The sequence below is a fragment of the Spathaspora passalidarum genome (assembly GCF_000223485.1).
Source record: "Spathaspora passalidarum NRRL Y-27907 unplaced genomic scaffold SPAPAscaffold_4, whole genome shotgun sequence".
Lineage (NCBI taxonomy): Eukaryota > Fungi > Ascomycota > Pichiomycetes > Serinales > Debaryomycetaceae > Spathaspora > Spathaspora passalidarum.
Window position 1 is genome coordinate 596600 of NW_006767428.1, and position 27315 is coordinate 623914.

Below are 27315 nucleotides of genomic sequence, written 5' to 3' on the forward strand. Positions count from 1 at the left end.
ACGGAACCACCCGATAGGGGAACATCCGGAAGCCCACTCTTCTTTAAAGTTTTTTTTTTTATTTTTGACACGACAGAAAAGAAAAAATACATCTAAGTTATCTTGCCATGTTTCTATTTTTAGGGTTCCATTTTGTTACATCATGTGCTGTTCTGAAGTCCGACAGGTGGTTATTGCATGTGTCCCGCCTTAAATAGCTTAAAAATCGAACAACCTGATTGGTCCTATTTATATCTTGGAGATCTCCGTTGTTATTTACACCTTCGAAAGGGGGGAGGAGGGAGAGGGGATGAGGTTATCAAAAAAAATATGATGGTCATGTTTTAGTTGTGACGACTTTGATTCATTAAAAAATAAATTATGCATTCTAGAACCTGCTAGGTTCTCTGCCGCGTGCGCCGCATGCGCCGCACTTTTCTCCATGTGACTCGTATCACATGACTTTGTGATTTCTTTTTTTTTCCCTTTTGATTCTCCAGATAGATTTCAGTTTATCATTCGGCGAATGAGGGGGGCGTTTGACACATTAAAACATATTTACTACGTGATAGCATGTCGGGAGCATCTGATTTTTTGAGCAAGGGGATTGATTTAGTGCAAAAGGCGATTGATGCCGACACAGCTACCCGATACGAGGAAGCATACAAGTTGTATTACAATGGGTTAGACTATTTAATGTTGGCAATCAAGTACGAGAAGAACCCCAAATCTAAGGAGCTAGTCAAGTCTAAATTCACCGAGTACTTGACTCGGGCAGAGCAATTGAAAGATCATTTGGAAAAGCAACAGAATAAGCTGAACTCGGCCGAGAGTTCAAGTAATGGATCGACCAAGGCCGCAAAGAAGGATGGCGCTGGTGGAGGCGATGAAGATGATGCCGATACCAAGAAGTTACGAGGGGCATTGGCCGGGGCTATTCTTTCAGAAAAGCCTAATGTTAGTTGGTCAGATATTGCCGGGTTGGATGGTGCCAAGGAAGCATTGAAGGAAGCAGTTATCCTTCCTGTCAAGTTCCCCCAGTTGTTTGTTGGTAATAGAAAACCAACTTCGGGGATCTTGTTGTATGGTCCTCCTGGTACTGGTAAATCTTATTTAGCCAAAGCCGTGGCTACTGAGGCCAATTCGACATTTTTCAGTGTCTCTTCGTCAGATTTGGTTTCTAAATGGATGGGTGAATCAGAAAGATTGGTCAAACAGTTATTCACCATGGCCAGAGAAAACAAACCTTCGATTATCTTTATTGATGAAGTCGATGCCTTATGTGGACCTAGAGGTGAAGGAGAAAGTGAAGCCCTGAGAAGAATCAAGACGGAATTATTGGTGCAAATGAATGGGGTGGGTAATGACTCGCAAGGGGTGTTGGTTTTAGGGGCCACTAATATCCCATGGCAATTGGATGCCGCTGTTAGACGTAGATTTGAACGAAGAATTTACATCCCCTTGCCCGATGTTGAAGCTAGAACAAGAATGTTTGAGATTAATATTGGTGAAGTTCCTTGTGAATGTACTCCACATGATTTAAGAACATTGGCTGAAATGACGGACGGTTATTCCGGTCATGATGTTGCCGTGTGTGTTCGAGATGCATTGATGCAACCAATTCGTAAGATTCAGCAGGCAACTCATTTCAAACCGGTTATTGACGAAGATGGCAAGGAGAGATTAACTCCATGTTCTCCAGGAGACGAAGGAGCACGAGAAATGAATTGGATGGAAATTGGCACCGACGAATTGAAGGAGCCTCCGTTGACAGTTAAAGATTTTATAAAGGCAGTTAAGAATAATAGACCAACAGTTAATGAGGCCGATATTGCTCAACATGTCAAGTTTACTGATGATTTTGGACAAGAGGGTAATTAAGAGTGTTTTTACTTTTTGCATATATTTCAGTTCTTTTGTAAAATTAAACAAGATTGATACAATAATAGTACAAACGTCTAGCGTTCTCTGTAACGGTTCGATCTATGACGATAGTTAGATCTTTGGGCTGATCTCACTGGAGATCTTGATCTTTCCCTTTGTCTTAATTTGTCCGCGAATAAGTCTTCTTCATTATCGAATTGTTCTGCTCTAGCGGAAGGTTCTCGAGATTTTCTATTTTCGATAAATGATAATCTGTCGGCAAACAAGTCCTCTTCTGGTTCTTGCTCTTCGACAGGTTCAGGTTTGGGTTCTCTTCTTCTCTTGTGTTTTCTATAAGGCTTTCTTTCCGGCTCACCATGGATCAAGTAGTAACGAGAGTATTGAGCAGCATTCTTGACTTTTCTATCCAGTTGGAATGATTGTCTGGTGTAGAGAACAACCGAAGATTCGTCTTCTTCCATAGCTGATTCTTCGACAGGAGCGCTTTCTGCGTTTTCGGTGTTTTCAGTTTTTTCAGTGCTTTCTGTTTCAGCCTCTGGCTTGACCCCTAATCTATTCACCAAGCTTTGCTGTTTACGGAATTGAATAACAGGGGTGTATGGTTTTGATTCTCGCAATTGAATAATGTTGTTTATGTATTGAGGGTCGGTAAATGAAATTACAGGGGGTTCGTCTGTATCAATTACATCTGGATTACCTTGTGTGATGGAAATTTTGTGTAAAGCCTTAGCACTTTCTTCGTGAGTATCGAATCTGATATTGACGGATGAGTCATTAATCCATTCAACCTTGAATTGGATTTGGTCATCAAACGGAAGTGGTTCATAAGTGATGTTCTTTGTCTCGTCTTCATTGACAGTTTCAATAACGTTGTAGTTCAAGTAGTAATCGACAAATGCCTTGATGTCATCAGTAGATAAACTGTCTACACCAGTGATGTAAATGGCCTCAGGTCTGATGATTTCAGTGTGGCTATTAACATTGACTTCAATAGCTTGTTCTTTCAACTTTTCTTCTCTCTCTTTTTCTACGTCGAGAGTTCTGGTTATGAATCCTCCATAGGGAGCTACCTCTGGTTGTTCGGACATGCTTTTGGCTAAAGAAGAAAGATATCAAACTTTTGGTATTTCCAGATGAACAAAAAAAAAATGAGAGAAATTGTTGGTGAGAAATTATAATACATTGAACTAGTAGTATACTAATACAGACTATGCAAAGACTATACAAGGACTAATCGGTTTCCATTTCTTTGTTTCCGTTTTCGTTTCCATTCAGTTCAGTCGCTACTGAAGTTTCAGTTTCAATTTCAGTTTCTTGTGGTTCACTCTTGGCCTCTCTTACAAAGAGGACGTTGTTGCATCTGATGAATATCTCACCAATTGATTCTTCTTTCTTGGTTTCGTTTCCATCTTCTACCTCGTATATGATTTCATAAGTTTGGTCCAATTGTAAGTTCATGTAATTGTCTATGGATATTAATGTTCCTCTATATTCTGTTTTATTCCATTTGAGGCGGACTATGACCTGTTTTCCAATCAACGATTTGAGAAATGGTTTGGGATTTATTGGTTGAAACTGCGTGTGTTAGTAATCAAGTAAGCTGCTGGCATACTGTGTTGTATGATACATACTGTTGACATGATGTGTAAGCTGTGCTATCTCTCTCTCTCTCTCTCTCCTTTTCTCTTTGCTGGTGTTGCCTGCGGTTATGAAATTTTGTATGTCGTTTTTACAACACGCGAAAATTTGACAACCAAACACTTGTTCAACATAGTTATAAGCAACAGCAATAGCAACCATGCAAAAACTAACCCAGGTGTTTGTAATTGGGGGTCTTCTCAGATTCTTGATACCTTCACTCATCCCACTGGTTGTCCAAGCCCTTGGATCAACCGTGGAACTATCCACACCCATAAACTCATACAAATCATTACAAGAAGCATTCTACTATTTACAACAGGGAATTGACTTGTATGACGGAGGCGTCAACCATCATCCACCATTGCTAGTCATTATCCTTTCCGTATTCCAGTCATTGCCGTTTAAAGAAGTATGGTTCAATTTAGTGTACACGTTGTGCGATTTGTTTATTGCCTGGAAATTAATCCAGATTAACCGGTGGTACAACTTTTACTCAGCCAAGAGATACGGCAAGAAGAATGAACGGTTTAGTGATGATATCATTGCCAGTTTCTACTTGTTTAACCCGTTAATTGTGTTGACCAACTTGGCCCATTCGACAATTGTGTTTACCTGGGTGTTCCTTATGGAATCGATCTACCAAGTCATATTCACAGGTAACGTCCCCAGATCAATGATTGCCTTGGGTATTTCTACATACCTTTCCTTCAACTCGGTGTATTTATTACCACCAATTATAGCATTTGCTCATGCCATGACCCCCACCAATATCCACCGGGTTTATATTGAAGGGTTTGCCATATACTTTGCTGCGGTGGCATTGCTCATTATGTCCTCCTTTACGTGTACATCGTCGTGGAATTTCCTCGACCAATGTTACTTGACAAACATCTTATTAAAGAAAATCACTCCTAATGTGGGATTGTGGTGGTACATATTCACGGAAATGTTTGACTTTTTCACGCCATTTTACCTTGGTTTGTTCAATATCTATACCTTGGTCTATGTCATTCCCATCACCATCAGATTATTCCAATTCAGATCAAACAAGAAGTTAGGAGACTCGTTCTTGGCCATCGTATTGGTATACATTTGGTTATCATTCACCAAGTCCTACCCCACCATTGGAGATTTAGGATTTGGATTGTCGATATTACCCATTTTCAAAGTAACGATATTCCCATATTGCCGATACACCTATGTTATTGGCTTAACCATGTTGATTTCGTTGTTGTTGTTTCCAATCTTCTACTACTGTTGGATTGTGTTAGGAACAGGTAATTCTAATTTCTTTTATAGTATAAGTTTGATTTGGGGGGTTGTTCATGTGTTGATTATCTTGGATTTACTCTGGGGCAAGTTGGTTTACGACTATTCCTTGGATAACAAGATTGAAGATGTCCACAAGTTGAACTTGGCACAGATATAGATGTTCATAGTAATCTTTGTAACGCTTTAGCTAACTGTAGTTAGTATTCATACATAGTATTGTATGGTCTGGTACAGAGTGTTGTATCACGTGATAACAAACCTTCCAATCAAGTGTTGTGAATTTTGTATTGGCTAACCAAAAATCTTGCACAGAAAAAAAAAAGCGTGAAAATTTAAAGTTGATTTTCCAGTAGTTGGTACTATTTACCAGGCAATTTCCCAGAAATAATTACCATATGTTGTCCCGTCGTGCCTATAGTTCTGCTGCCAGCGCCCTCAAGGTCGCTGCTAGAGATTCAGCTTCTGAATTGACCACCCTTTCCGTCGTTGTTAAAAACGCTGGTTCCAAGAATGGTGCCAAATCCGGTCTTTCTCATTTATTATCCAAATACACATTTTTAAACACCCAATCCAAGTCAGCATTGAGATTTGCCAGAGAGTCCGAATTATTGGGTGGTGCTTTCTCCAGTCAAGTTACCAGAGACGCCTTGATCTTAAACACTCAATTTTTAAAGGCTGATTTACCATACTATGTCGAAGCCTTGGGTAACGTTTTGGCCGGTACTCAGTTCAGACCTCACGAATACGTTGAAGTCGTCTTGCCAGCCGCCAGAGCCGAATACCAAGCCGCTAGACTCGACAATGCTTACAATGCCTTGGAAGAATTACACGCTATATCCTTCAGAAAGGGGTTAGGTAACCCATTGCTCTACGATGGTACCACCCCAATCTCCAGTGAAGAAGTTCAACAATTTGCTCAAGAATCCTTCAAGAGCGGTAACGTTTCCGTTCTTGCTGACGGTGCCAACAGCGAAGATTTACTCGGCTTTGTTCAAGAATCCTTATTGACCCAATTACCAGCCGGTGCCTCTGAATCCACTCCAGTCGAAATCTTCAAGGGTAAAGAATCCAGAATCAGAGCCAGCGGTCAATCCGTTGCTTTAATTGGTGTTCCTATCAAGCCAGCTGATTTCGGTAAATACGAAGTTCTCTCCGCTGCCATTGGTTCTGCCATTTTACCAAGTGCCAACACCCAATTGGGTAAGATTGGTGGTGCTTCCCAAGTCTACAAATACCAAGATGCTGGTTTGTTTGTTGTTTCTGTTTCCGGTACCGGTGCCCAAGTTGCCCAAGGTATCAAGCAAGCCAAGAAGATTGTCGATTCAGTTGCCAACTCTGAATTGACCAACGCCGTCAAGTCTGCTGAATTGGCTTTGGCTTTACAATCCTCTGTGGTGTCTCCTGCAGATGTCAAGGTTGAAGCTGCCCAAGCTCCATTGGGTGACTTCAACTACGTTGCTATTGGTGATGTTGATGTGTTACCTTATGCTAGCGATTTATAAATAGTGTGACCAAGTTGTCATTTATATACATAATACAAAATATAAACAGTCTACGTAATAAATACACGATGTCTAAGTAAGCTTTAACAGTTGATTGCAAAATCTGTTCTGTTCATAACCGGTCGTGCGTTTTGGCCAAATGTTTTTTTTTTCCATTTCATGTTTTTTTTTTTCAGATGTGCAATATCAAGCATATAACATACTAGTTATAACATTATCATAGACACGCAAATACAATAGACATGTCCGACTACGAAGATAACGCATTCAACGAAGGTGCAGAACACTATGACAATTTTGATCAAGAAGATCATTTCTCCGATGAAGAATTTCAAGAACCAGAACACAATGGAGCTGATACCGCCGATGTTAAAGCTGCAGATGGACGAACAATAGTCAACGGTGGTTTAGGACCAGACGATGCCACCATGGCATTACAACAGCAACAAACCAGACAGAAGACTGCCAAGGAGTTGTCTATTCCTAAAGAAAAGAGAACCACCACTCCCTACATGACCAAATACGAACGAGCTAGAATCTTGGGTACCCGGGCCCTTCAAATATCTCTTAATGCCCCTGTGTTGGTTGACATTGAAGGTGAGACCGATCCTTTGCAAATTGCCATGAAGGAGTTGGCTCAAAGAAAAGTGCCTTTGGTTATAAGAAGATACTTGCCTGATGGCTCTTACGAAGATTGGGGATGTGATGAGTTGATTGTGGATCAATAGAGGGTGTATCCCGCTGCATAGAGAGTATTTTATGTGTACGTGCATATTGTATAGTTAGTTAGTTAGTCTATATAAGCATCCAACCACTTGGTTGCTAAAAAAACCTGTTTACCATTGACTTGTTCTTGAACAAATCCTTGTACCAATCTGTCAAATGTCGATCTCGACAATCGGTGATCTCCTGATCCGATTTCTCCTAGTTGTACTGAACAGCAGGCTTCTTTAAACTCTTGTAGGTCAATAGTTAATCCGGTTGACTTCTCGTCGTTGGTGAATGTCTTGAGTGCTTCATATATCACGGCTCTGTCTTCAAACTTCAGCAACTCCTTAGCCATGATGTTCAGAAACTGGGTGAAGTTTATCCCTTTGTCTTCATCGCCTAGCATGCTGTTTAGTTGGTCTTCTGTGGGTGGTGGTAACCCCAAGGTTGAGTACAACTTGCGTAAATCGTCCTTTGTGATGACTGAATCCTTGGTCTCTCCGTCTATTAACGCAAATGCATTCCTCAACTGAGTCTTTTGTGTCGATGTAAGTGAATTTAAGTGCAGCATTTGTTTGTCTATTGGTCTTGTCTGCTCTTTACGTGTTTGGTGGTTAATATTTTTGGTTGTAAAACAAAAAAAAAAAAATCTGATCCAGTGTTTACATTTTCCAATCACACCCACACAAGACACACCCTACCATGGAAGGAAACCTATACAATCAACCCGTAGTGATAGACAATGGATCCGGGAATATCAAGGCTGGGTTTGCCGGCGAGGACCAACCCAAAACATACGCATCTGCCATTGTCGGTCGACCCAAGTATCAAAAGATCATGGCTGGATCGCTATTAATGTCAGATGAACCAACCACTAAGGAAGAAGTATTTGTGGGCGATGTCGCCCAACAAAATCGGGGATTGCTAAAATTGTCATACCCTATTGAGCATGGTGTTGTCACCAACTGGGCCGATATGGAAAAGTTGTGGTATAATGTATACACGCAAGATTTAAAGACCAACGCCGAGGAGCACCCGTTGCTTATCACGGAAGCACCGTTGAATCCGAGAAATAATAGGAACAAAATGTGCCAGATATTGTTTGAACTGTTTAATGTTCCGTGCATTTATGTGTCTATCCAAGCAGTGTTGTCGTTGTATGCCTCGGGGAGAACCACCGGTGTAGTTATAGATAGTGGTGATGGCGTAAGTCACGTTGTCCCTGTATATGAAGGGTTTTCCTTGCCGTCGTCTATTAAACGAATGGATGTTGCTGGAAGGGACATCACTGAACATTTATCATTCAATCTTAGACGAATGTCGGGGATAAATTTACAGAGTAGCTCAGAATTGGAAATTGTCAGATTGATTAAAGAGTCTTCATGTTTTATATCTAAAGATCCCACACGAGATGAAAAATTGTATCGCGTCCATTATAGAACTAATGCCCCGGGCGACTCATCTGATTTGTTTGCATCTTATAAACTCCCGGATGGTCATAATATCCAATTAGGTGTCGAAAGATTTAGAGCTCCAGAAATCTTATTCAATCCTCAATTAATCGGGAACGAGTCACCAGGAATACACGAATTAACATCATTGGCCATTTCCAAAACCGATATGGACTTGCGTCCAATCTTGTATCAAAACATCATTCTTTCTGGTGGTAACACCCTTCTTAAGAACTTCGGAGACAGGTTATTAAAAGAATTAAAACAATTACAACATCAACAAGACAGTTCTAATAATACAATATGGAATAAAGATAGAGATGCAAGCTATGACACGAAAATGAAACTAAAGATATTTGCACCCCCAGAACGAAAATATTCCACCTGGATCGGAGGGTCAATCTTGGCTGGGTTGTCAACATTCAAGAAAATGTGGATCACATCACAAGAATACCATGAAAACCCCGACATTATCCATACAAAGTGTTTGTAACCCTTTAAATACAGTAATATCTATCACCAAAATCACCTAAACCTGGTACGATATACTTATCTTCATCTAATCTCTCATCAATACCACCAGTAATAATCTTAACGTCAGGGTACTTGGAATGGAACGCCTTGATACCTTCAGGAGCAGCCAACAAGTTCAAAAAGAAGATTTGTTCCAGCTTAACCCCACGAGATAACAAAACTTCCACGGCCATCATAGCTGACCCACCGGTGGCCAACATCGGGTCTAATAAGAAAATATATCTGTCTCTAATGTCATCAGGTAACTTCTCATAGAACAACTTAGGCAAGGCTGTTTCTTCATCACGTTGAATTAAAATCTTTCCAATTCTCACTGACCGACAACAATCCCTCAACCCCATTTCCATGGACTCTCCAGCTCTTACAATAGATACACCGCAGATCTTACCCAAAAACTTGGCTCCTTTGTATTCATGGCCTCCGTGACATTTTATAATTGCTTCTTCAACGGGCAATTGGTTCAACCCTTCTTCAACCAACAATCTGATGATTCTGTCAGCATAAAAGACAAAGTCACTTCTCTTAGTTCTTTGATCACGGATAATCGAGTATAACCCAATCAATTGGTTAGTTTGAGGGAGTAAGATAACGTTCTTGTCTACTTCTTTTGCTTCTGCCATGGCGTGTGTAGTTGGTGACTGGTTATAAGTGGCTTATCTTTTTTTGTCTGATTCAGTGTTTTTTTTTTTTTGAGATGGGGTTAGCCAGACATTTTTTTTCATATTTACGAACAGGCGTACAGCGTGTACGATGTGTACTATGGAACTCTCTACAATTGTAGTATAATACATCTTATATTACTAAACACACTAATCTATTGTTCTTGTGGTTGTACAAATGGATTCTCAATAATTTCAAACCCGTTAACTGGGGAAATGGTTAACAAGGAAGTGCATCTAACCACAACTAAGCCAAGATCACGAGTTTCTTTGGTTAATACAGTATCATCTTCAGGGTCTAGAAAGTGTTAGTAAGGGCTGTTAAATCTAATGGCAATTGACTGTATATACATACCTCTAAGTTGTTCTTTGACATTTTCTAATACTAAATTCATTAATTGATCAAATCCTTTAAGGACTCCGGTGATTTGTCTTCCACCGACGAATTTAACTTTGATTTCTTGGTGTTTATATTTGTTTAAGTCTAAAATGGCTTCTCTTTTAGGTCCTTCTTGTTTTGGTGTTTGATTATTTCTTCTTCTATGTTGCTTTTGTTCTTGCTGTTGGCCCTGGGGCTGTTGTTGTGTTTGTTGCTGTACGCGCGTTAGTAGAGTTTCCATTAGATAGATCTGATAAGTTCAATACATACTGCTGACATTGTATTGGGTTGTGGTGGTCTACTGTTGATGTTGGTTGATACTGAACATTTTTTTTTGAAGGATTGAAAGTAGTGCGCGAACGGTGAAAAATTTCACATCTACAGAATAAGTACTCAATACTCTAGTATTATAAACTATTTACAGACTATGCTTGAGGTTTATGTACATGCATGTTATGGCAGTTCTAGTATTCGTTTCTTAACCATAATTCTTTTCTTCTTGCTCTTTCAGAAAGTATCTTGTGTTCACTAATCTTCTCCTTCTTATCTGGTCTAAGGAAGTGCACAAGTTTTCTTGCTTCTATATTGAACTCTTTACTGAGTTTACTAAGGGTCCAGTTTTCAGGATCACTCTCTTTTAACTTCTTAATAGCATCAATCGTCTCAGCAGTAATGCTATAATCTCTTTGGCCCTGGGGTTTGTATTCTTTGAGAACTGGCATATATTCAAGGTCTTGCTGAGTGAAATTCTGGGAAGGAGCAGTGTTGAAATGACGTCTTGGATCGTTGGCTGGCAAGAATATGTTGGGGGTTTGCATGTATGGTTTAATAATTGCTGCTGGAGGATTATGAACTAACCCCGAGGTCTTTTGCGGTTTGAAATTAAATTGCGATCTTTGGGCATTGTACTTGTTTTTAGGAACTGGTTCGTAGGGTATGGATTTGTTGGAAATCCTACGTATGGATGTTCTGATCATGGTCTATTCTATTATCTAGGGAGCTACTGTTGCCATACAATATCATTTCGAAGAAATCTGAAAAGTTTTCGTTAGGAAAAAAAAAAATTTCAAAAAAAGTCGTGTGAGAAACAATTGTGGTACAACCGTTTCGAAATCATGGGTGCAAATTGATATTGTACGTTTGATTCAAATTGGTTAAGGAGTGGATAATTGTCATATAGTATTAAAAAGAAATCAAAACGAAGGGGTGTACTAGATTTAGCTGCTTTTTTTTTCCAATCCCCAGTTCTTTGACAATTGAACATGTTAGTGATCAGTCCAAACACTTGTTACTCACTGTTTAACTTGAATGCACAACAAGCGAAGCTGCTGTTTGAGAATCCTCAAAAGGTTAAAAAGTGAGGAAATAGTAAAGATATGTATACCATATCAGATGTGATATTTTGTTGATCTTGTTTGTTCAGAAATCGCACTATGTGCTGGGGGGGCGGGTCTGATTGCTATGATCGCAGTTAAAAATAACAGTATTCAGTTTTGCGCCTGAACATCCAGTTTCGCCAGCAATTATTCAGTTGTTATGATTGTGTATTCGGATATGGGGTGTGAGTGTTTGGTTTTCTCACGAGCAACTTCAAAATACAGCCTCTGAGTGTTGATTGCACCAGTTGAATCTCATTACCCAAAGTTTAACTTAGTATCTCAATAGCCTGGAAGCAAAGGCAATACTCCTGAAGAAGCTTTAAAGCTTATCGGTATTTTGGTGTACTTGCTTCAAAAATTTTAAGCCAAATAAATGTGTGCTAATGGGTTCACTAACTTATGATTGACAGTATATGAACCTAACATCTCTGAAAGTTTCAAAAAGTACGGCTTCTGATGGCTGATGAACCAGCAATTGAGATTTGACAAACCTATTACTGCGTTGCTCAACTTAGAAATTGAAGGCTTCAGAATCTGAGGTTTTTTATAGGTTGATGATCCTATAATTATAGGTTTGGCAAGATCATGATAGTAGGCTGGGGATCCTATGCTCTATGACACTTGCCGGCTGAGGAATCTATTATCCAAAATTAACATTAGAGATTTCATTACTCTGGTATTAAAGAAGGTTACGCTTTTAGATGATGAAAAAAAAAAACCATTAATGTAATATATCATAATCCAATGTTCTCCAGTTGTGCAATTATTGGAAAGTTTTGGCTAAAAATTGTAGAAAAGTGTGTGAGCAGAAAATCAACAAAATAATAACACAATCGCAATTTGAATTAAATAAAACAGTTATAGAAGCTCAGATAAACTTTAAAATGTTCCTAGTAAACGATTTATTAACCCATTTATAGATTTATTAAACAGCAATACTGGTCACATGGTTAATCAGCTAACCGGAAGTCCTGTATATAGCTTCGAGAACTTTACGTAATCTATTTTAAAATCGGAAAAATTAAATATAAAAAAGTCCGATATAGTGTAACGGCTAGCACGGTTCGCTTTCACCGAGCAGACCCGGGTTCGACTCCCGGTATCGGAATTCTTCTGATTAAGAATCAGCTTTATTTTTTTAAAATTTTTTTGCTATCCGTACATTAAAGGCAAGAATATCATATTCAAGTTGTTACATGGATGAGAAAGTCTTGGACAAGTTTGTGAAAAAAAGAAATGTTTTTACCATGTTTAACTAGACGGATCTATTTGGAACTTCAAATTAGCATTTCTTGACCCCATTTCTCAAATAGGTCGTGTGCTATTTATGATTTAAAAAGGGGTATAGAATATTTCACAGCGAGGTATTTTTTGCAACAGGATAAACTGTTCAAGGGGTAAACTCATCAAGGATGTGAAATTGGGGAAAGGGATATTATTATCGGTTGAATTTTGCTACCAAGCTCTAACACACTATGGAGGTGGCTTGGGCAGCAAAAATAAAATATTTTTTTGGTGGGTTGAATTATGCAAAAAAAAATGAGTCGTCCTTGTTAAGCCCCAACTACGTGATCTAACGAGCAAGCTCATGTGAGTTGATGCCTGGATAGAATCCGTGATAATTATGCCTTGCTGGTGTAAAAGTTAGTATATAGAATAAAATGAATTGTTAAATCCACAGTCTTGGCATTAAGACGATTTTATACTTGGCAGCACCACGAAGATCACAGCGACTGATACTTGCATGCCATCTAGCGAAAGATAAAATTATTGAATTCATAGTTCACAGCACAAGATTTTGGTTGTACTGGAAGTGATTTTCACCAATAAAACAAATACATTTCATTTGTGTGTACTAACGTTGTCTTAACCATGGTATCTGCAAGGCAATGCAATGCAGTTAAATGGTCCTAACCAATCTTTCATAAGTAACTGCTTCATACACTTGCTTGTAACCACACTCGTTAGATCTCTTGTGACAGTTTGGTGGAGAATAGTATGTGACGTGAGGTGTCTAGTTGAATATGTGCCAGTCTGACTTTTAGAAAATTTTAGTTATAGAATAATTTCATGTGTTCTTAAAATTTCAGAATTAGAAATTTGGAAAGAGTCTGTTTATATGACCACATGGTGAGCCGAGTGCTATTACATAATCGGCAAATCTTGAAAGGAACCAATCTCGAAATCTAAATTAAGCATACTTGCATGACGAAAGAGTTGTTAATTTTTTTTTTTTTACAGCCAAAAATTATTTGTTTTTATTTTTTCTATTAATAACTTTCAGCAAACACAAAGTAACAATGGAATGGTTAGGTCCGATCATTGTCGCTGATCACTTGTTGTTTTATGGCTGAATGAGATCTTAACGAGGATCTGCTTGTATCGTCAAAAGTTAACGAATCGTCAAACAGTGTAGAGGAAGTAAATCTTAGCTTGCAAGAGCAAAAGCGCAATCTGTACGAAACACGAGATTGGAAAATTCGTGAAATATCCACTGGCGCTTAAATGTACGTCCAAAAAAAAAAAAAATTAAATCAATATTTTCAAATCCAAAAAAAGAAATAATAATTGTACAGTGGGCAAAATAAAAAAAAAAAAAATATAAAAGTGATGGATCTTCCCCTTAAATATATCGACACATCTTTTTGATTCACAAGTTTCTTTTCGATCTTTCGCTTTACTTCAATTCACAACACATTAGGATTGCCTTTTCTTACTCCTTAATTATCAGAATGATCCCTTCACCAACTAGTGATAAGCTCTTATTGAGTGAGCACCAATTTTATGCCAAGTCATCCACACAGCCACCAAAATCTAGCATATGTCACATGTTTAATGATTTACGTTCATTTGACTTATCAGACTTGTTCGAAGTTGAAAATATATTCCGATTATTAATTGTTTTAGTTATTTCGGTAACTTTATACAAATTTATTCGGTCATATTTCAGAAGAAGAACAATCTCCAAGGAAAGATCAAAACCAATAACTCCAGTATAATCAATATTATTGGTCTGATTTCAATCAGAAAATCCAAATTGCATCAAGAGTCATACATATGGACAAAAACCTACAATTCATATGTTGACTACGTCCTTCATTTCAAAAACCCGTTTTAGTTCTTTGCATTCAAAGTTTCGTTGTTTTACCTGTCGTCCGAAAAAGAAAAATAAAAAGTACTGCGAATTTACGTCATAAACGTAAAAACCTAGGATTTTTTTTCATTTTCATGTTTACCTAAGCCTCAGAAAGCTACTTTTTTTAACCCTATTCACATTTAATTGGTATTTCAGTCATTCCCATTTCGTCATATTCGTTGCTACATTTTTACGTCACATGAAATTTAAGCCCTGGTGTTATTTATTTTTTCTTCTAGAAAAAAAAAAAAATTGCATCCCAGAAAGCAAACCTATTTTTAGTCAAGCATTGTTTTGAGATACCACTTTCCGTTTTTGGTTGATATAACGACATAATAGGGCTAAAATTTCACGGTTAGGTTATTTATTTATATATTGTGTAACGGTGGGGGATCCACAAAGTATTACATGTATTCTTGTCATCGTTGCCACACATTCATCACATAGTAGTAGTTTTAATAATATTTTCACATTTAAAAAATTAATGTCTACTTTTGTAAGCTAATTCTCATAAATTTTCTCTGGCTAAGGTTAAGTTCAATAACAGCTAATGTTAGTATGAGCAACATTTTTACCACCCGTAAATTTGTTTAAATTTTTTCACGGGCAGTAAACTATCCTAAGGGCAACAATATTCATTTGAATAGAACTATAAGAGTTTGCACGAGATATTTATATTGATGCAACTGGCTGCATAAGTTACTGTATTGTAAAGTGAGCCAGGTAAGATCCATATCAACATACTAAAGACAAGAAAGAAAGAAATAACAGCAAATGTATTATTCCGGGTAATATCCTAACAATTATCCCATATCTTAACCGAATCCAACTTTATCTGTTTCAACAAATAAGTAACAATAGAGATATAGTGATACCACCTACATAGTCTAAGCTACAGTCCCTACTTGTACCTTGGATACCTGGAATTATTTGTTGTCCTGCACAGTAGCCAAGTCAAAGTGTTGCATAAGTTTTTCGGATGGCAAACCTACCAATCCAACCTTTCTCTCTCGATCAATCACGACAAACTTGGATACAGCAGGTATACAATAATATTTATCAACACTTGAACATAAACATGGGTGTTCCCCAGCAAAATTTACTCACTCCCGAAAGTTGTATCTCCTCATCCCGAATCCGGGCATTTCTTCGAGCTTCAAGAAACTTGACTGATGACACCATCAGGCAACACTTGAATGAAGTAAAGGTGGATGATTGTGGTGAATATTTCCGTAATAAGGTTGCCAGCGAATGGAAGAGACGTGGTGAGGTGATTTCCTACTGCAAGAATTATTCCCAAGAGTTGAGAAAACAAAGTGAAGAAGGAGTCAATGCTCAAACGAGAGAGACGGAAGAAACGTTTGCCCAATTAGATAAAAAGTTTGATTTACGTACCGATCCATACGCCTTACGTGCCCATCAGAATAAAATGAGAGAGCAGTTTGCTCAATGTGATGCATTGGATAGTTGGGTTCATAATGAAGAGACAGTGGAGAATATTATACGGCAACAAACTACAGAAGTGTTGAATGACAAATGCTATTATCAGGATTGGATGCAAGTATTTAGGAATCTCAAATAGTTTTACAATCTGTACATAGTCTATAATGAAACAAAGTTGAGTCCATCATCATGCAAAGTAGAGAGCTTCCGACCTTGCCCCCCTCTAGCTAGCCCACCTAGACCTCTTGGTACGTTAGCAGGTCTAAGTTCTGTGAACCTAAAGTCTGAATTGTAAGTGCTTTCCAAATTTAATCCTTGATTGTGTATCTATTTCATTGAGTCAACCATTTTCAACAGCTCAATATCCCAAATATTCCAATCATGCCAAATAATACTAGGAAATATAGTAGTCAAATGCCATAAACTATGAGCATCCACTAATCTTGCAATGGGAGCAAAGTCATTCATTTCGAATGAAAGACCGCCAAGCAAGAAAATATTATTGAATATTGGAATTAGCGGAATAAGACTTGATCTGGAAATCCACAAATAATTCAATTTGGTAAGCAATCTAGTCTCATATGGTAATATTTGTATCGAATTATTATATATATGGAAATGTGATTGAAATTCTCGGTATTTAGATAAGGAATGGGCGATCCATAGTATCATGGCTGTTAATCCCACAAACACATTCATTTGCATATTGTATTGATAATCCCAGAAATCAAGCAAACGAGTGGTGTGATAAATATAAAGCATTACCAATGAAGCTTGCCAGATCCTCAATATGATTGTATGTTTATATAATTGAAAGAAACGAACCGTGATTGCATTCAAATTGGATAATACTATAGCAAATGCTCCGAAATAATCAAGGGTTTCAGTCAAGGGAACATCACGGAAATGGAACACAGTACTGAATATCCATCCAATACAACTGGCAACTAATAATATCACATATTGAGAGTACATGACCTGATATTCTGATCCACTTCCACCACGACGATATTGACGTAGAAGCTTGAACAAGTTGTGATAGTTGACATAGAAGTTTCCAAGGGAGAACAACGTTGAAAAGAACTCTTGAACTCCAAAAACTTTGATAAATGGCCATTTACCGTAGAATTGAACCATTTCCAACCCTATACTCTCCCGTTGATTTGTTATCAATTGTTGACATTGATAGTTGCAAACGGATTCACACGACCATAGCCACGAGCTATCGGTGCATTGACAGTGTTCGAGACATGTCTGGAACTCAGGTAATGTATCTCCAATGGAACAATACCCTACTGCTAAGAGTAGGAGTGTGACTAGGAGGATCTTCATGGTGTGTGGTAGACGTTGTTGCAAGTGGGAATAAATTATTTTTCCCAAAAATTTTTTTTTTTATATGGAGTTTCGTACAGTTTTCACCACACTCGTTAGAGAGCGCGTGGTAAACAATAAACGTCTATTTTAAACAATGTACAAAAATATCTATCTACTTAACCTCTAACAGGCACCTTCTTGGAAGCGTTAAACTTCTTTGCCTGGTCATGAACATAAACCACTGTAATCACACCTGAAATCGCAGTGACAACTACTAATGCCACATTTACTGGTAATGGGTTCATTCTAAATGTAGTATGGGTCAATTTATCTAACCAAGATTGACTGAAATTGAAAATACCACTAAGCATAATGATGGTTCCATAAACAGTACCAAATGTTTCAAATCCAAATACTTTGGCACAGAAATCGGAAATTGTAGTATAAAATAAAGGCCGGTAGGCAACAAACATACACACGCCAATAACTGCCAATGCATAATTGGAAACAAACCCCAAAATCCCAATTGCAAGTGATATTGCAAGCAAACCGGTTAAAACAATCACAGTAGAAAAATTGTCCAAGAATAAACCTATAAAGGGGATACTTATAAGCCCACCAAGTGGCAAGGCAATATCAAAGAACGAATTAAGATTTTCAGCCTTTTCAATTGACCCAAAAATGTATTGGTATTGCGTGTTTATCGTAGCCACAAAATAATTCAACCTCAACATTTGAATAGTGGAAAAGATACAAATCAAACCAAACCACCAAGTGTAGATTTGTGCCAGAGCTGTGTATCCATGTAAGATTCCAAATACTCCACCAGTGTGTTCCATCAAGAATTCTTCTCCTTCAAGTTCATAAGGTTGTTTCAACGCATCTCCAATAGAGTCATGACGGTGGTGACTAGATGCAAGCAATGGCGACGTTTCTCTGATTTCTTGTCCAGAACTAAGAGAATGTTGCGGATGTCCAGCAGAGTTTACTGGAGAAAGATGTGACACGTTTTCTTCATCATTAACACACAATACGCTGTCTGGACTGGTTTGGTATGACTCGGCAGGCATGACTAAAAATTCAACAACGGTGATGAATGTAGGTACAAGTAAATACAATGTGAAAAACAGTTCCAAAGTGAAGCTAGCACCAGAACTATTATAAAGAATACGATAAATCAAAAACAACGCCGATGAAGCATCAAATGCCCCAGTAATCAACGCCAAAATAGTCCCACTTTTTTCTGGGAATGAGTTTGACAATTGAAATGACGAAATATAGGCAAATGGACCACCCAATGCCAAGGCCGCATAACCAAACAAATATGGATCAAACCACGCAGGTAATGATTTAGCAAAAATAAAAATGAAACAAGCCAAGTAAAGGAACCCAGCTCCGACTAACCCACAAACCCTAGGGCCGTACACGTCCAACACTCTTCCAATTAACAAGGCAGAAACATTGGTAACCACAGCGCCAACAGTGAACATCATATTCAATTTCAAGTCTTGGTCGGTACATTTGGATACAACTTCTTTCCCTTCAATTACTAAATGGGTAGTTTCATCACACAAATATTCATACACACGTTCATTGATAAGCACAGGTTTAAGGGCTGCAAACCCAAAAATAGGACCCCCAGAGAACAAACACCAAGTGATGGCACAAATACATTGCACAAGTCGTTTAGAAAAGGGAACGTCAAAGGAATACATCTGGAAGTTTGTTACGGTTTGCCACACTCATATGTAAAAATCCAGTAATAGATTTCCTTATCAGAAAATCCCAATTGCGAAAAAAAAAAAAAAAAAACCACATCGCCCCACATGTGGTGGTGCAAATTGGTACGATACACGAACAGTCAATTTTACATATTAATTTACTATACATTACTTGTTCTATGGAGATTCTGTAGCAATCTTCTTGTCGTGATCTTCTAACGATCCATAAGTCGTAGAAACTTCTTCTACTTCGTCTTCTTCCATAACAACTCTTTCCAACGCAGTGAATGGCTTGCCAGTGGCCTTACTATAACAATAAGCACCAGCAATTCTTACCCCAGCGGCCACTAAAGTTATAAGTATACCTCCAAATGGGGCAATGACAAAAGCTCCAAATGCACCCCAATCTTCGGAGCTGTAAATACCATTCCAAATCAACAATAATTTCCCACCTTCTCTTGCACTTCCATAGTAAACAGTACCGAAAATAAACACACCAAGTAATGCACCTAATCCACCACACATAATATCAAACCCACGAAGGAACCAAAACCATGAATCACTAAGACCCAAGAAAAGAGCTGGAATGATGGCGGCAGATACCAAATCGGCAATCAAGTAAATTTGCAAAATGTTGTCAGCAACCTTGACTGCCAAAACAACAATTGGAACCATAACAAGAATAACAATACATCTAGTCCAATGGAGTTGAAGCTTGTTTCTGAAAACATCATTGGAAATAGTTGAAACCATGGCAGATTGTAATGAATCAAACGTACACGTTGACAACACAACACAGAAAATAATCACAAAGGCCACAAGCCATCTAGGCATCTTGGCCAATAAGATAAAGAAGGCATTGTACCCTTCGTCATCACCCACAGTTAAATCACCTGACCAAACAGCAAGGAAACCGGGAACTCCTACCAAAGTAGTGATCACAAAAGTGACAAATGCCGCAAGGGAAGTACCAATCCATAAATCTTTATCGGTCTTACTGGCAAAGGTTCTTAACCAGAATCCAGAAAGGAAACAATCATTAGTGACAATGGCAACAAAAAGAATGTAAACCAATTGCCAACCTAATTTGTTACTCTTGAGTAATCCACTAGGACCAACTTTCGAAGGGTCAATTTCAATATATGAGCCCATGCCCGCGGCACAAATAATCAAAAGGATCAATACACATGCACCCTGGAAATTATCGGTTATGAAACTGATTCTGAACCCACCAAAGAATGTATAGATAGTAGTAACCACACATTCGACAATAACTGCTGCGAGAGCATTGACCCCAGTTAAAGTTTCAAGGGCACCACTAATGGCTGACAATTCACCAACCATAAACAAGAACATGGTTAAACAGGTGAAAAATGACAAATATAATGCAGTAACCACCCCAAATCTTCTTCTGACCCACTCGGTCAAGATAAACCCATCAGGACATTTACGTCTGATAAGGGGCCCAAACACGGCAAACCCAACAATAGGGATGGCACCACATAAAGTGTATACTAAAAGACCATGCAACCCGGAAATGTTTGCAATTTGAGCATAAGTGGTTAAAATACCCACACCCATGGCTTTATTTTACGAGTTAGTAACATATTTCCCACCTCGGATTTTTTTCAACACAAACTTTTCCTCACGCAAGTATTAGCTTGATCGAGTTCGTACGGTATATTCTCAGGCCCTTTCCTTCCATTACTGGAAAGATAGGGACACCCGTCAGTTTGTGAATGTTCAATTTACAAGTTAAAGTTTCCTGGTATTCGATAAGTAGAAAGTTTGTTGAAATGAAAAACAAAATAAAATAAAAATAAAAAGACATACCTGAAGCAATAAAGTTTAATGCCAATGGTATTCCTCGTTGTGTACCATTGGACTGAAGGAAATCTTTAGCTGAAGTATATTTCCAAGCTAAGAATAACCCAGTAGCCAACATGAACGCATAGGATAAATATATGATAGCATTGCTACCTTGTGATGATAACTGAGACATAGTTGGAAATTTGCTAATGTAATTATTTTAAAAAAAAAAAAAATTTCAGAACTTGAAATCAGGTTCTCTGTGGCTGTATTTAAAGTGATTGACTTCTAAACGCCTGAATACTTTTTATGCAAGTTATTAGTGTGACTTTCCCTTCTTAAAGAATAATGAATAAGTTGTTAGCCGTTTAATTAGCTCAAAAAAAAAAATAGAAAAAAATGAGATGGAAGTTTAACACTTTATGCGCTTAACAGGAACAATGTATTTCTTTTTTTTTATGGTTGCTTTTGTCGTAACGCACTACAATGTAACCATGAACTAAAACCACATTACAACTTATTACGTAATAGACGTATAACCTTCTTGGATCCTAAAGAAGGGGATATAAGGCAAGAAAAAAGAAAAAAAAAGAATCCTTTGTAATAACTGAATAGGAGAAAAAAAGAAATCGTGCTCCACGGCAGGCTCGAACTGTCGACCTTCAGATTTCACAAGACTGACGTTACCGCCAAATTTATGAGACTGACGCTCTGCCAACTGAGCTAGTGAAGCCGATTTTCAAAATTTTGCTCAAAAAATTTAATTCTGAGGGTATATGATCATGTGACTGATAATCACGAGATTCCAGGAACAACCCAAAGTATTAAATTTATCATCGGTGTAAAGGAATTAACATTACGTATTTTGCAAATGTCGATGATGTTATGAAGAATGTATCCGATAAAAAGATATTTTATGTGCCCATCAAACACAGTTAGCCAAGGATGAGGGGATGCATTTAAATTTTAGGAAAGCCAAAGCTTATTCACACAAACAGCAGAGGATTCACTTTTACCACAAGAACAACTTAATTTAGAATTAATGACACATTAACAAAGCTCTGATTTCAGAATACGATTGTATTACGCGATATATTAACTTTAATTTTATATGTTACATTGGTCAACTTTAGCTTGTTCTTAGATTGCCACTTCGGGCATTGATACTGGAATGGATAAGCTAATGCAAGGTTCCGAAAAACACTGTCAGAAACTTAGAAAGAATGTTCTTATTTAGTGATGTATCTCAGTCTTTCTTTGTTGGAGTTTTATTTCAATGGTTTCCCTGAAGATAAATACTTTCAATTGTCTTAATACTCATTTTGGTTAGTTAATCAGATATGCAACCAAAATAAATACTTGCTACCACATCTGAAAATTTGTTGATTGTGAGTTACATATCTTGTATATAATATAGTAATTCTGTGTTGTTTAGATAGATTTAAAGGAAAGAAATGAATGAGACCAAGAACAGTTTGAATAGATGTTTTTTTTATCCTATCCACAAAATTTCAAAATTACTGGTATTGTTCTGAAAAGAAGATTTCCAAATAGCGAATACAAAAAAATATACATTATGAAACATATTATAATTGGTTGCAAAATTTTTGATGTGTGTGTGCGAATGTTATGATAAAGGTGAAGAGAATATTTCACCACTTTACACGACATGGCACTTTGCGGAATGATGAAAGAAATTATAAAAACCCAATAAATGATCAAATTATAGCTGAAGCTTGCTTTTGAATAAAAATAATAAAAAAAAGTTTAGTTAACTGAAATGAGATTTAATTAACTATAAGAATACATTGAAACCTCGTTATTTATAAAGTTTTATGCCTAATTTACTTAAGAAAAATATAATGAAATACACTTTTTGAAGATTTACTAAAATCTATCAAATATAATAAGGTCGTGAATGTAGTTTTAGGGACAATAATAGCTATTTGTCATTCCTCATATACTTGTATTAATCAAATCTTACCTCAAATAAGAAACCCAAGTATTAAACTGTTGGCATAAAAAAGTTGAATAGAGGTTCTTTTGATTTCGAACAAACTGTCGTGATTTGGGAAGAGGCATTATTGAATTTTGATTGGTATTCTGTTCCAGCTTTCTAATTTATTGAGGCAAGCGAAACATGTCTTGTGTAAGTATGGTTCCTAGAACAATATTAGATACGAAACATTATACAAAGATATTATCGTTTCGCAGCCATTATTTTAGCTTAACCCTATCCGGTTTATTTTATCATTGTTGGTTCGAGACAGCTTCCTAAATCATACATTTTCATAGTGTGTGACTTTATCCTAGATGACCCTTAATTATAGAGCGTTTTTGCTGTTCTATAGTTCTGGTCGTTTTTGAAAAGCGGGAGATATTTCCATTGCAAAGAAAAAGAGAGTAGATCGATGAGATAATATTCAGGCACGAAAAATCTAAACTAGACAATCAAGATATAAAGGAACGACCTAATAACCTTTCCACCTTTACAGAACTGCAAGATTTCCAATAGTCCACTTCAAAATATTCCTGAGGCAACAATTACAGGCGTCTGAAATATAGATTTTGTGTTCACGGCAAACTTGAGAACCTTTGGTTTTCCGTCACGGTCAACAAAAGGAAGCAAAGGACATGGTTGGCTAATACGTGACATTTGAGATATTATTTACACCTTTGCTCTCGGGCACATCGGGATCGACACGCTCGCTTCAATTATAACTGTCGAAATAATTACCATATGAAATAAATCCGAACTCCCATTGTTTAGATCTTTGCTCAGACAACAAAATAGTGGTTAAATTAAGCGAATGTTTACTCCAACGCGCGCGTCCAATTGTTAGTGTTTAGACATTACTAATGGGTTTGCCACGTGCTTTATTACTCACTATATTCAAGGCTTTGAGGGGTGAAGTGGCTCATGGCCAGGAAACCGCCTGATATGATGATACTACATGGGGTTTGAGGCTTTCTAGAATTGATCCGAAGTACAATTTGTCCAGATATAGACATATGCCCCTAAATCAAATTGCGGAAAAAAATTTTCACCTCGACAGTGCATTATTTTATACATGCTAGAAAATAATTCTCATCTGGAGGATTTCTTTCCAATTCGGGACTGACTCATACGAGATGTAAAGTTGTTGATAAAATCTTTCCAAAGCCACTCGAAAGATTTACCTGATCTCATTACTTCCCCTTTATTCCTAGAAATTATTTTAAATCGGTAAGACGAATTCCTTAAGCGAATACCCACGTTGGCGTTTCTCCTCAGGAAATCAGGGACAAGATGTGTCCTAGGATTAGTTGTGAAATGCCGAGTAACCGGTCGTACGACAAGTGTTTACACCACTCTTGTTTTGTACTCTGCCAAGAGGTTTTAATTGTTTTCTATCTATGCAGCTTTTTTTTTCTTGGAAGATCTAAAAACTTGGAGGAAAGATTTTATAGGGTATCATTGGAATGACAACCAAATACGCATGCCCTTCAATCAGTGCATAGTCATCTTTTGCCACTGTATCTAAGCCTTTGAGTTATAATGTCTTTCCAAAAGGGCTTACAAATAGATTCAATTTACTGTAGGCTTTGAGCATCCCAAAGTTGGTAAAACAATATTTTTTGTGGCAAAGCAAAAATTTTTTTAATTTTCGTGATTATTATTTAACCTTTTTGGTAATTTATTATACTGTTTTGTACTTCATACAAAATGGGAAAGGTGGGTTAACTAAGACCGAGCAACTTTTAGTGGCTAGTTAACTCGTATGCTATTGAGATTACATTATATTAACAGAACAATACTTCCCCCAAAAGGAAAACTTTTCTCATTGATTATGACGGGGAATGTAACCCCCCCAATATGTTATTATCGCATTCAATTAAATAATTATTACCAGAAATGCAACCACAACTTTTTCCTATTATCACATTCCAATAAGTAGTTAGCATTGTTAAAACTTTATACTTTATATAGGGGTTATGAGTAATCGAAATCGTCAAGGGTCGCTAACGCCCTGGACACGAGAATATTTAAAGTGTCAGATCAAAAAACATTTGACCCGCTAACAACCTCATTAGCTAATGCATCAATTCTAATGACGGAATATGAAATTCGAGATCAGACTACCTTATAAAATGTCAGAATATATAAGCAGATGTGCAGCATTATACACCACGGTACACGAGAAGGACCCTAATAATTTTTTTCTTTTGACACAGAAAATTCGTAAAATAATATATATGCGAGAATTTATCTAAAAAAATAAAGTATTTTTTTATGCATACACGGTTGTAAATATTGGCGCTTCAAATGAAATATAAAACAAAAACAAAACAATTTTAAAAATTAAAATTTTCTTGTATTTATTATTATTTTATTTTTTTTTGAGTTTCGAGATTTGAAGCCTTGCCACTAGTGTGTCTGATTCCTATAAAACTAGCGCCAAATGACCTTTTCAAATGACGTTCCTGTTCTTTTGATTTTTCTTCCCTCTTTTGCATCAACTTTGTTCTTTACAGTCATTCGTTAAAATTTGCTTGTCCAACTATTGTCTATCTTTTAAAATATCGACCAAGCTTAACTAGTAAAAGAACAATAATAAAATGTTACCATTTAAAACTTTAATAACTACTGCTGTATTGACAGCAACAGCTTTAGCTGACTCCCAAATTGCTGTCTATTGGGGACAAAATGGGTTTGGCGATCAAGAGCCACTTGCAACCTACTGTCAAAATACCAACATGGATATCGTGTTATTGTCTTTCCTTAACCAGTTCCCAGACCCATTGAATGTCAACTTTGCCAACCAATGTGGTGGTACTTTCACAGACAGTGACTTATTACACTGTAGTGCTATTGGTGAAGACATCAAGACCTGTCAAAGTTTAGGTAAGAAGGTTCTCTTATCCCTTGGTGGTGCCGTCGGAAAAACCGGTTTCGCCAACACTACCGAAGCCAAGGATTTTGCTGACGTTTTATGGAATAAGTTTGGTGGTGGTGACGATGATGAAAGACCATTCGATGATGCTGTTGTTGATGGGTTTGATTTCGATATCGAACAAGGCTCTACAACTGGTTACCCAGAATTAGCCACTGCTTTAAAGGCCAAGTTTGCTAAAGATTCTAGCAAGTCTTACTACTTATCTGCTGCTCCACAATGTCCATACCCTGATACTTATGTCGGCGACTTAATTTCTGATGTTCCTCTCGATTACTTGTTCATCCAATTCTACAACAACAACTGTCAAGTTTCTGGTGATTTCAACTTTGACGTTTGGCAAAAATTTGCTGAATCTGCTCCAAATCCAAACATTCAATTATTTGTTGGTGTTCCAGGTGCTCCAAGTGACGCAATCACTGGATTTGTCACTCCAAAGGAATTAGCTGCTGCTCTTGATGATATTAAGTGTGATGACAACTTTGCTGGTGTTTCCCTTTGGGACGCCTCTGGTGCCTTCAAAGATTATAATGGAGATGGTGCTTACATTGACCAAGTCAGAGACGTTTTAGACAACTTGAACGTTGATGAATGTAATGAAACTTCTTCTACTGAAGAAACTTCCTCTGCAGACCCAACTTCTACTGAAGCTGAAACTACCTCTGCAGACCCAACTTCTACTGAAGCTGAAACTACCTCTGCAGACCCAACTTCAACTGAAGCTGAAACTACTTCCGAAGATCCAACTTCTGCCCCAAGCTCCAGTGCTGGATTCTACGGTAACTCTTCAACCAGTGCCATTCAAAGTGTCCAAACTGTTTCCGATATCCACACCACTGTCATTACTATCACTTCATGTTCTGAAAACAAATGTTCTGCTACTCCAGTCACTACTGGTTACGTTATTGTTACCGATGTCAACACCGTGTACACTACTTATTGTCCATTGACTAATGAAGATGTCACTGTCACTAAAGCTCCTAGCTCTGCTGCTGGTGCCGCCACTGTTGTTGCTCCATCCACTGTTACCGTAACTACTATTTGTCATGAAGAAAAATGTCAAGAAATCACCAAGACCGTTCCTGTTGCTGCCTTGCCAACCAACAAGGGTGTTATTGCCGTTGGTTCTACCCAAGCTGCCCAACCATCCGTTGAAGTTTCCAAGCAAACCGAAACCTACGTTTCTGGTGATATCACTTCAACCGTCACTGTCGCAGTGACTTCCACTTTAGAATCTGCTGTACCAACTGTCGGCGCTTATTCAGCTGCTGGTAATGGTACTATCCCAATTTACAGTTATGAAGGTGCTGCTGTTGCTGATTCAAGCAGAGTTGCTCTTTGGACTACTATTCCTCTTTTAATGTTAGCAGCCCTCTTCTAGGCTTTGATATCCCTGTAGCATTTACCAGAGAAATATAGATAGTTTTATGTATAAATGAAAAATTGTTTTGGTTTTAGAAAATTTGGTTGTAAAACTTGTAACAGATTGAATCTCCTTATATAAAATTTTTTTTTTTTCTTTCTGTAGTGTTGCAAGAATCCTTCTCCTACTAACAATTAGAATAACAAC

General features: G+C 37.6%; 17 protein-coding genes across 17 annotated transcripts; 8 read left to right on the top strand and 9 right to left on the bottom strand. All coding sequences in view use genetic code 12, as the record gives it.

Annotated features, from left to right (window-relative positions):
• Positions 1–510: 510 nt before the first annotated feature.
• VPS4 (AAA family ATPase) lies at positions 511–1923 on the top strand (the record flags this gene model as incomplete). Its single annotated transcript, XM_007375371.1, has 1 exon — positions 511–1923. One exon carries the CDS (start codon positions 553–555, stop codon positions 1858–1860), a length of 1308 nt encoding a protein of 435 aa, XP_007375433.1.
• On the bottom strand, positions 1879–2974 carry SPAPADRAFT_61241 (uncharacterized protein; the record flags this gene model as incomplete). The annotated part of the gene is made up of 1 exon (XM_007375372.1): positions 1879–2974. The coding sequence occupies one exon, from the start codon at positions 2949–2951 to the stop codon at positions 1938–1940; it is 1014 nt and encodes a 337-aa protein (XP_007375434.1).
• Positions 2975–3028: 54 nt separating this feature from the next.
• Positions 3029–3541, bottom strand: SPAPADRAFT_61242 (mRNA splicing protein; the record flags this gene model as incomplete). Its single annotated transcript, XM_007375373.1, has 2 exons — positions 3029–3438; positions 3495–3541. 2 exons carry the CDS (start codon positions 3501–3503, stop codon positions 3094–3096), a joined length of 354 nt encoding a protein of 117 aa, XP_007375435.1.
• A 95-nt stretch (positions 3542–3636) lies between these two features.
• On the top strand, positions 3637–5054 carry SPAPADRAFT_61244 (GPI-anchor transamidase subunit; the record flags this gene model as incomplete). Its single annotated transcript, XM_007375374.1, has 1 exon — positions 3637–5054. One exon carries the CDS (start codon positions 3662–3664, stop codon positions 4931–4933), a length of 1272 nt encoding a protein of 423 aa, XP_007375436.1.
• A 69-nt stretch (positions 5055–5123) lies between these two features.
• Positions 5124–6359, top strand: QCR2 (ubiquinol--cytochrome-c reductase subunit 2; the record flags this gene model as incomplete). Its single annotated transcript, XM_007375375.1, has 1 exon — positions 5124–6359. The coding sequence occupies one exon, from the start codon at positions 5172–5174 to the stop codon at positions 6276–6278; it is 1107 nt and encodes a 368-aa protein (XP_007375437.1).
• A 132-nt stretch (positions 6360–6491) lies between these two features.
• On the top strand, positions 6492–7124 carry RPO26 (DNA-directed RNA polymerase core subunit; the record flags this gene model as incomplete). Its single annotated transcript, XM_007375376.1, has 1 exon — positions 6492–7124. The coding sequence occupies one exon, from the start codon at positions 6521–6523 to the stop codon at positions 7004–7006; it is 486 nt and encodes a 161-aa protein (XP_007375438.1).
• On the bottom strand, positions 7069–7557 carry SPAPADRAFT_139723 (uncharacterized protein; the record flags this gene model as incomplete). Its single annotated transcript, XM_007375377.1, has 1 exon — positions 7069–7557. The coding sequence occupies one exon, from the start codon at positions 7555–7557 to the stop codon at positions 7069–7071; it is 489 nt and encodes a 162-aa protein (XP_007375439.1).
• A 131-nt stretch (positions 7558–7688) lies between these two features.
• On the top strand, positions 7689–8930 carry ARP1 (actin-related protein 1; the record flags this gene model as incomplete). Its single annotated transcript, XM_007375378.1, has 1 exon — positions 7689–8930. The coding sequence occupies one exon, from the start codon at positions 7689–7691 to the stop codon at positions 8928–8930; it is 1242 nt and encodes a 413-aa protein (XP_007375440.1).
• A 4-nt stretch (positions 8931–8934) lies between these two features.
• On the bottom strand, positions 8935–9591 carry FUR1 (uracil phosphoribosyltransferase; the record flags this gene model as incomplete). Its single annotated transcript, XM_007375379.1, has 1 exon — positions 8935–9591. One exon carries the CDS (start codon positions 9589–9591, stop codon positions 8935–8937), a length of 657 nt encoding a protein of 218 aa, XP_007375441.1.
• A 123-nt stretch (positions 9592–9714) lies between these two features.
• On the bottom strand, positions 9715–10313 carry SPAPADRAFT_61256 (Sm-like protein; the record flags this gene model as incomplete). The annotated part of the gene is made up of 3 exons (XM_007375380.1): positions 9715–9928; positions 9986–10223; positions 10280–10313. The coding sequence occupies 3 exons, from the start codon at positions 10286–10288 to the stop codon at positions 9786–9788; spliced, it is 390 nt and encodes a 129-aa protein (XP_007375442.1).
• Positions 10314–10400: 87 nt separating this feature from the next.
• Positions 10401–11012, bottom strand: SPAPADRAFT_61257 (mitochondrial 54S ribosomal protein mL58; the record flags this gene model as incomplete). The annotated part of the gene is made up of 1 exon (XM_007375381.1): positions 10401–11012. The coding sequence occupies one exon, from the start codon at positions 10984–10986 to the stop codon at positions 10474–10476; it is 513 nt and encodes a 170-aa protein (XP_007375443.1).
• A 3043-nt stretch (positions 11013–14055) lies between these two features.
• On the top strand, positions 14056–14999 carry SPAPADRAFT_61259 (uncharacterized protein; the record flags this gene model as incomplete). Its single annotated transcript, XM_007375382.1, has 1 exon — positions 14056–14999. The coding sequence occupies one exon, from the start codon at positions 14121–14123 to the stop codon at positions 14385–14387; it is 267 nt and encodes an 88-aa protein (XP_007375444.1).
• A 541-nt stretch (positions 15000–15540) lies between these two features.
• On the top strand, positions 15541–17314 carry SPAPADRAFT_61260 (uncharacterized protein; the record flags this gene model as incomplete). The annotated part of the gene is made up of 1 exon (XM_007375383.1): positions 15541–17314. One exon carries the CDS (start codon positions 15603–15605, stop codon positions 16104–16106), a length of 504 nt encoding a protein of 167 aa, XP_007375445.1.
• SPAPADRAFT_138601 (uncharacterized protein) lies at positions 16295–17299 on the bottom strand (the record flags this gene model as incomplete). Its single annotated transcript, XM_007375384.1, has 1 exon — positions 16295–17299. The coding sequence occupies one exon, from the start codon at positions 17297–17299 to the stop codon at positions 16295–16297; it is 1005 nt and encodes a 334-aa protein (XP_007375446.1).
• A 94-nt stretch (positions 17315–17408) lies between the features above and the next one.
• SPAPADRAFT_66821 (uncharacterized protein) lies at positions 17409–19042 on the bottom strand (the record flags this gene model as incomplete). Its single annotated transcript, XM_007375385.1, has 1 exon — positions 17409–19042. One exon carries the CDS (start codon positions 18994–18996, stop codon positions 17458–17460), a length of 1539 nt encoding a protein of 512 aa, XP_007375447.1.
• Positions 19043–19143: 101 nt separating this feature from the next.
• SPAPADRAFT_61262 (uncharacterized protein) lies at positions 19144–21019 on the bottom strand (the record flags this gene model as incomplete). Its single annotated transcript, XM_007375386.1, has 1 exon — positions 19144–21019. The coding sequence occupies one exon, from the start codon at positions 20356–20358 to the stop codon at positions 19180–19182; it is 1179 nt and encodes a 392-aa protein (XP_007375448.1).
• A 4391-nt stretch (positions 21020–25410) lies between these two features.
• Positions 25411–27126, top strand: CHT2 (GPI-linked chitinase CHT2; the record flags this gene model as incomplete). Its single annotated transcript, XM_007375387.1, has 2 exons — positions 25411–26740; positions 26798–27126. The coding sequence occupies 2 exons, from the start codon at positions 25411–25413 to the stop codon at positions 27124–27126; spliced, it is 1659 nt and encodes a 552-aa protein (XP_007375449.1).
• Positions 27127–27315: the final 189 nt, after the last annotated feature.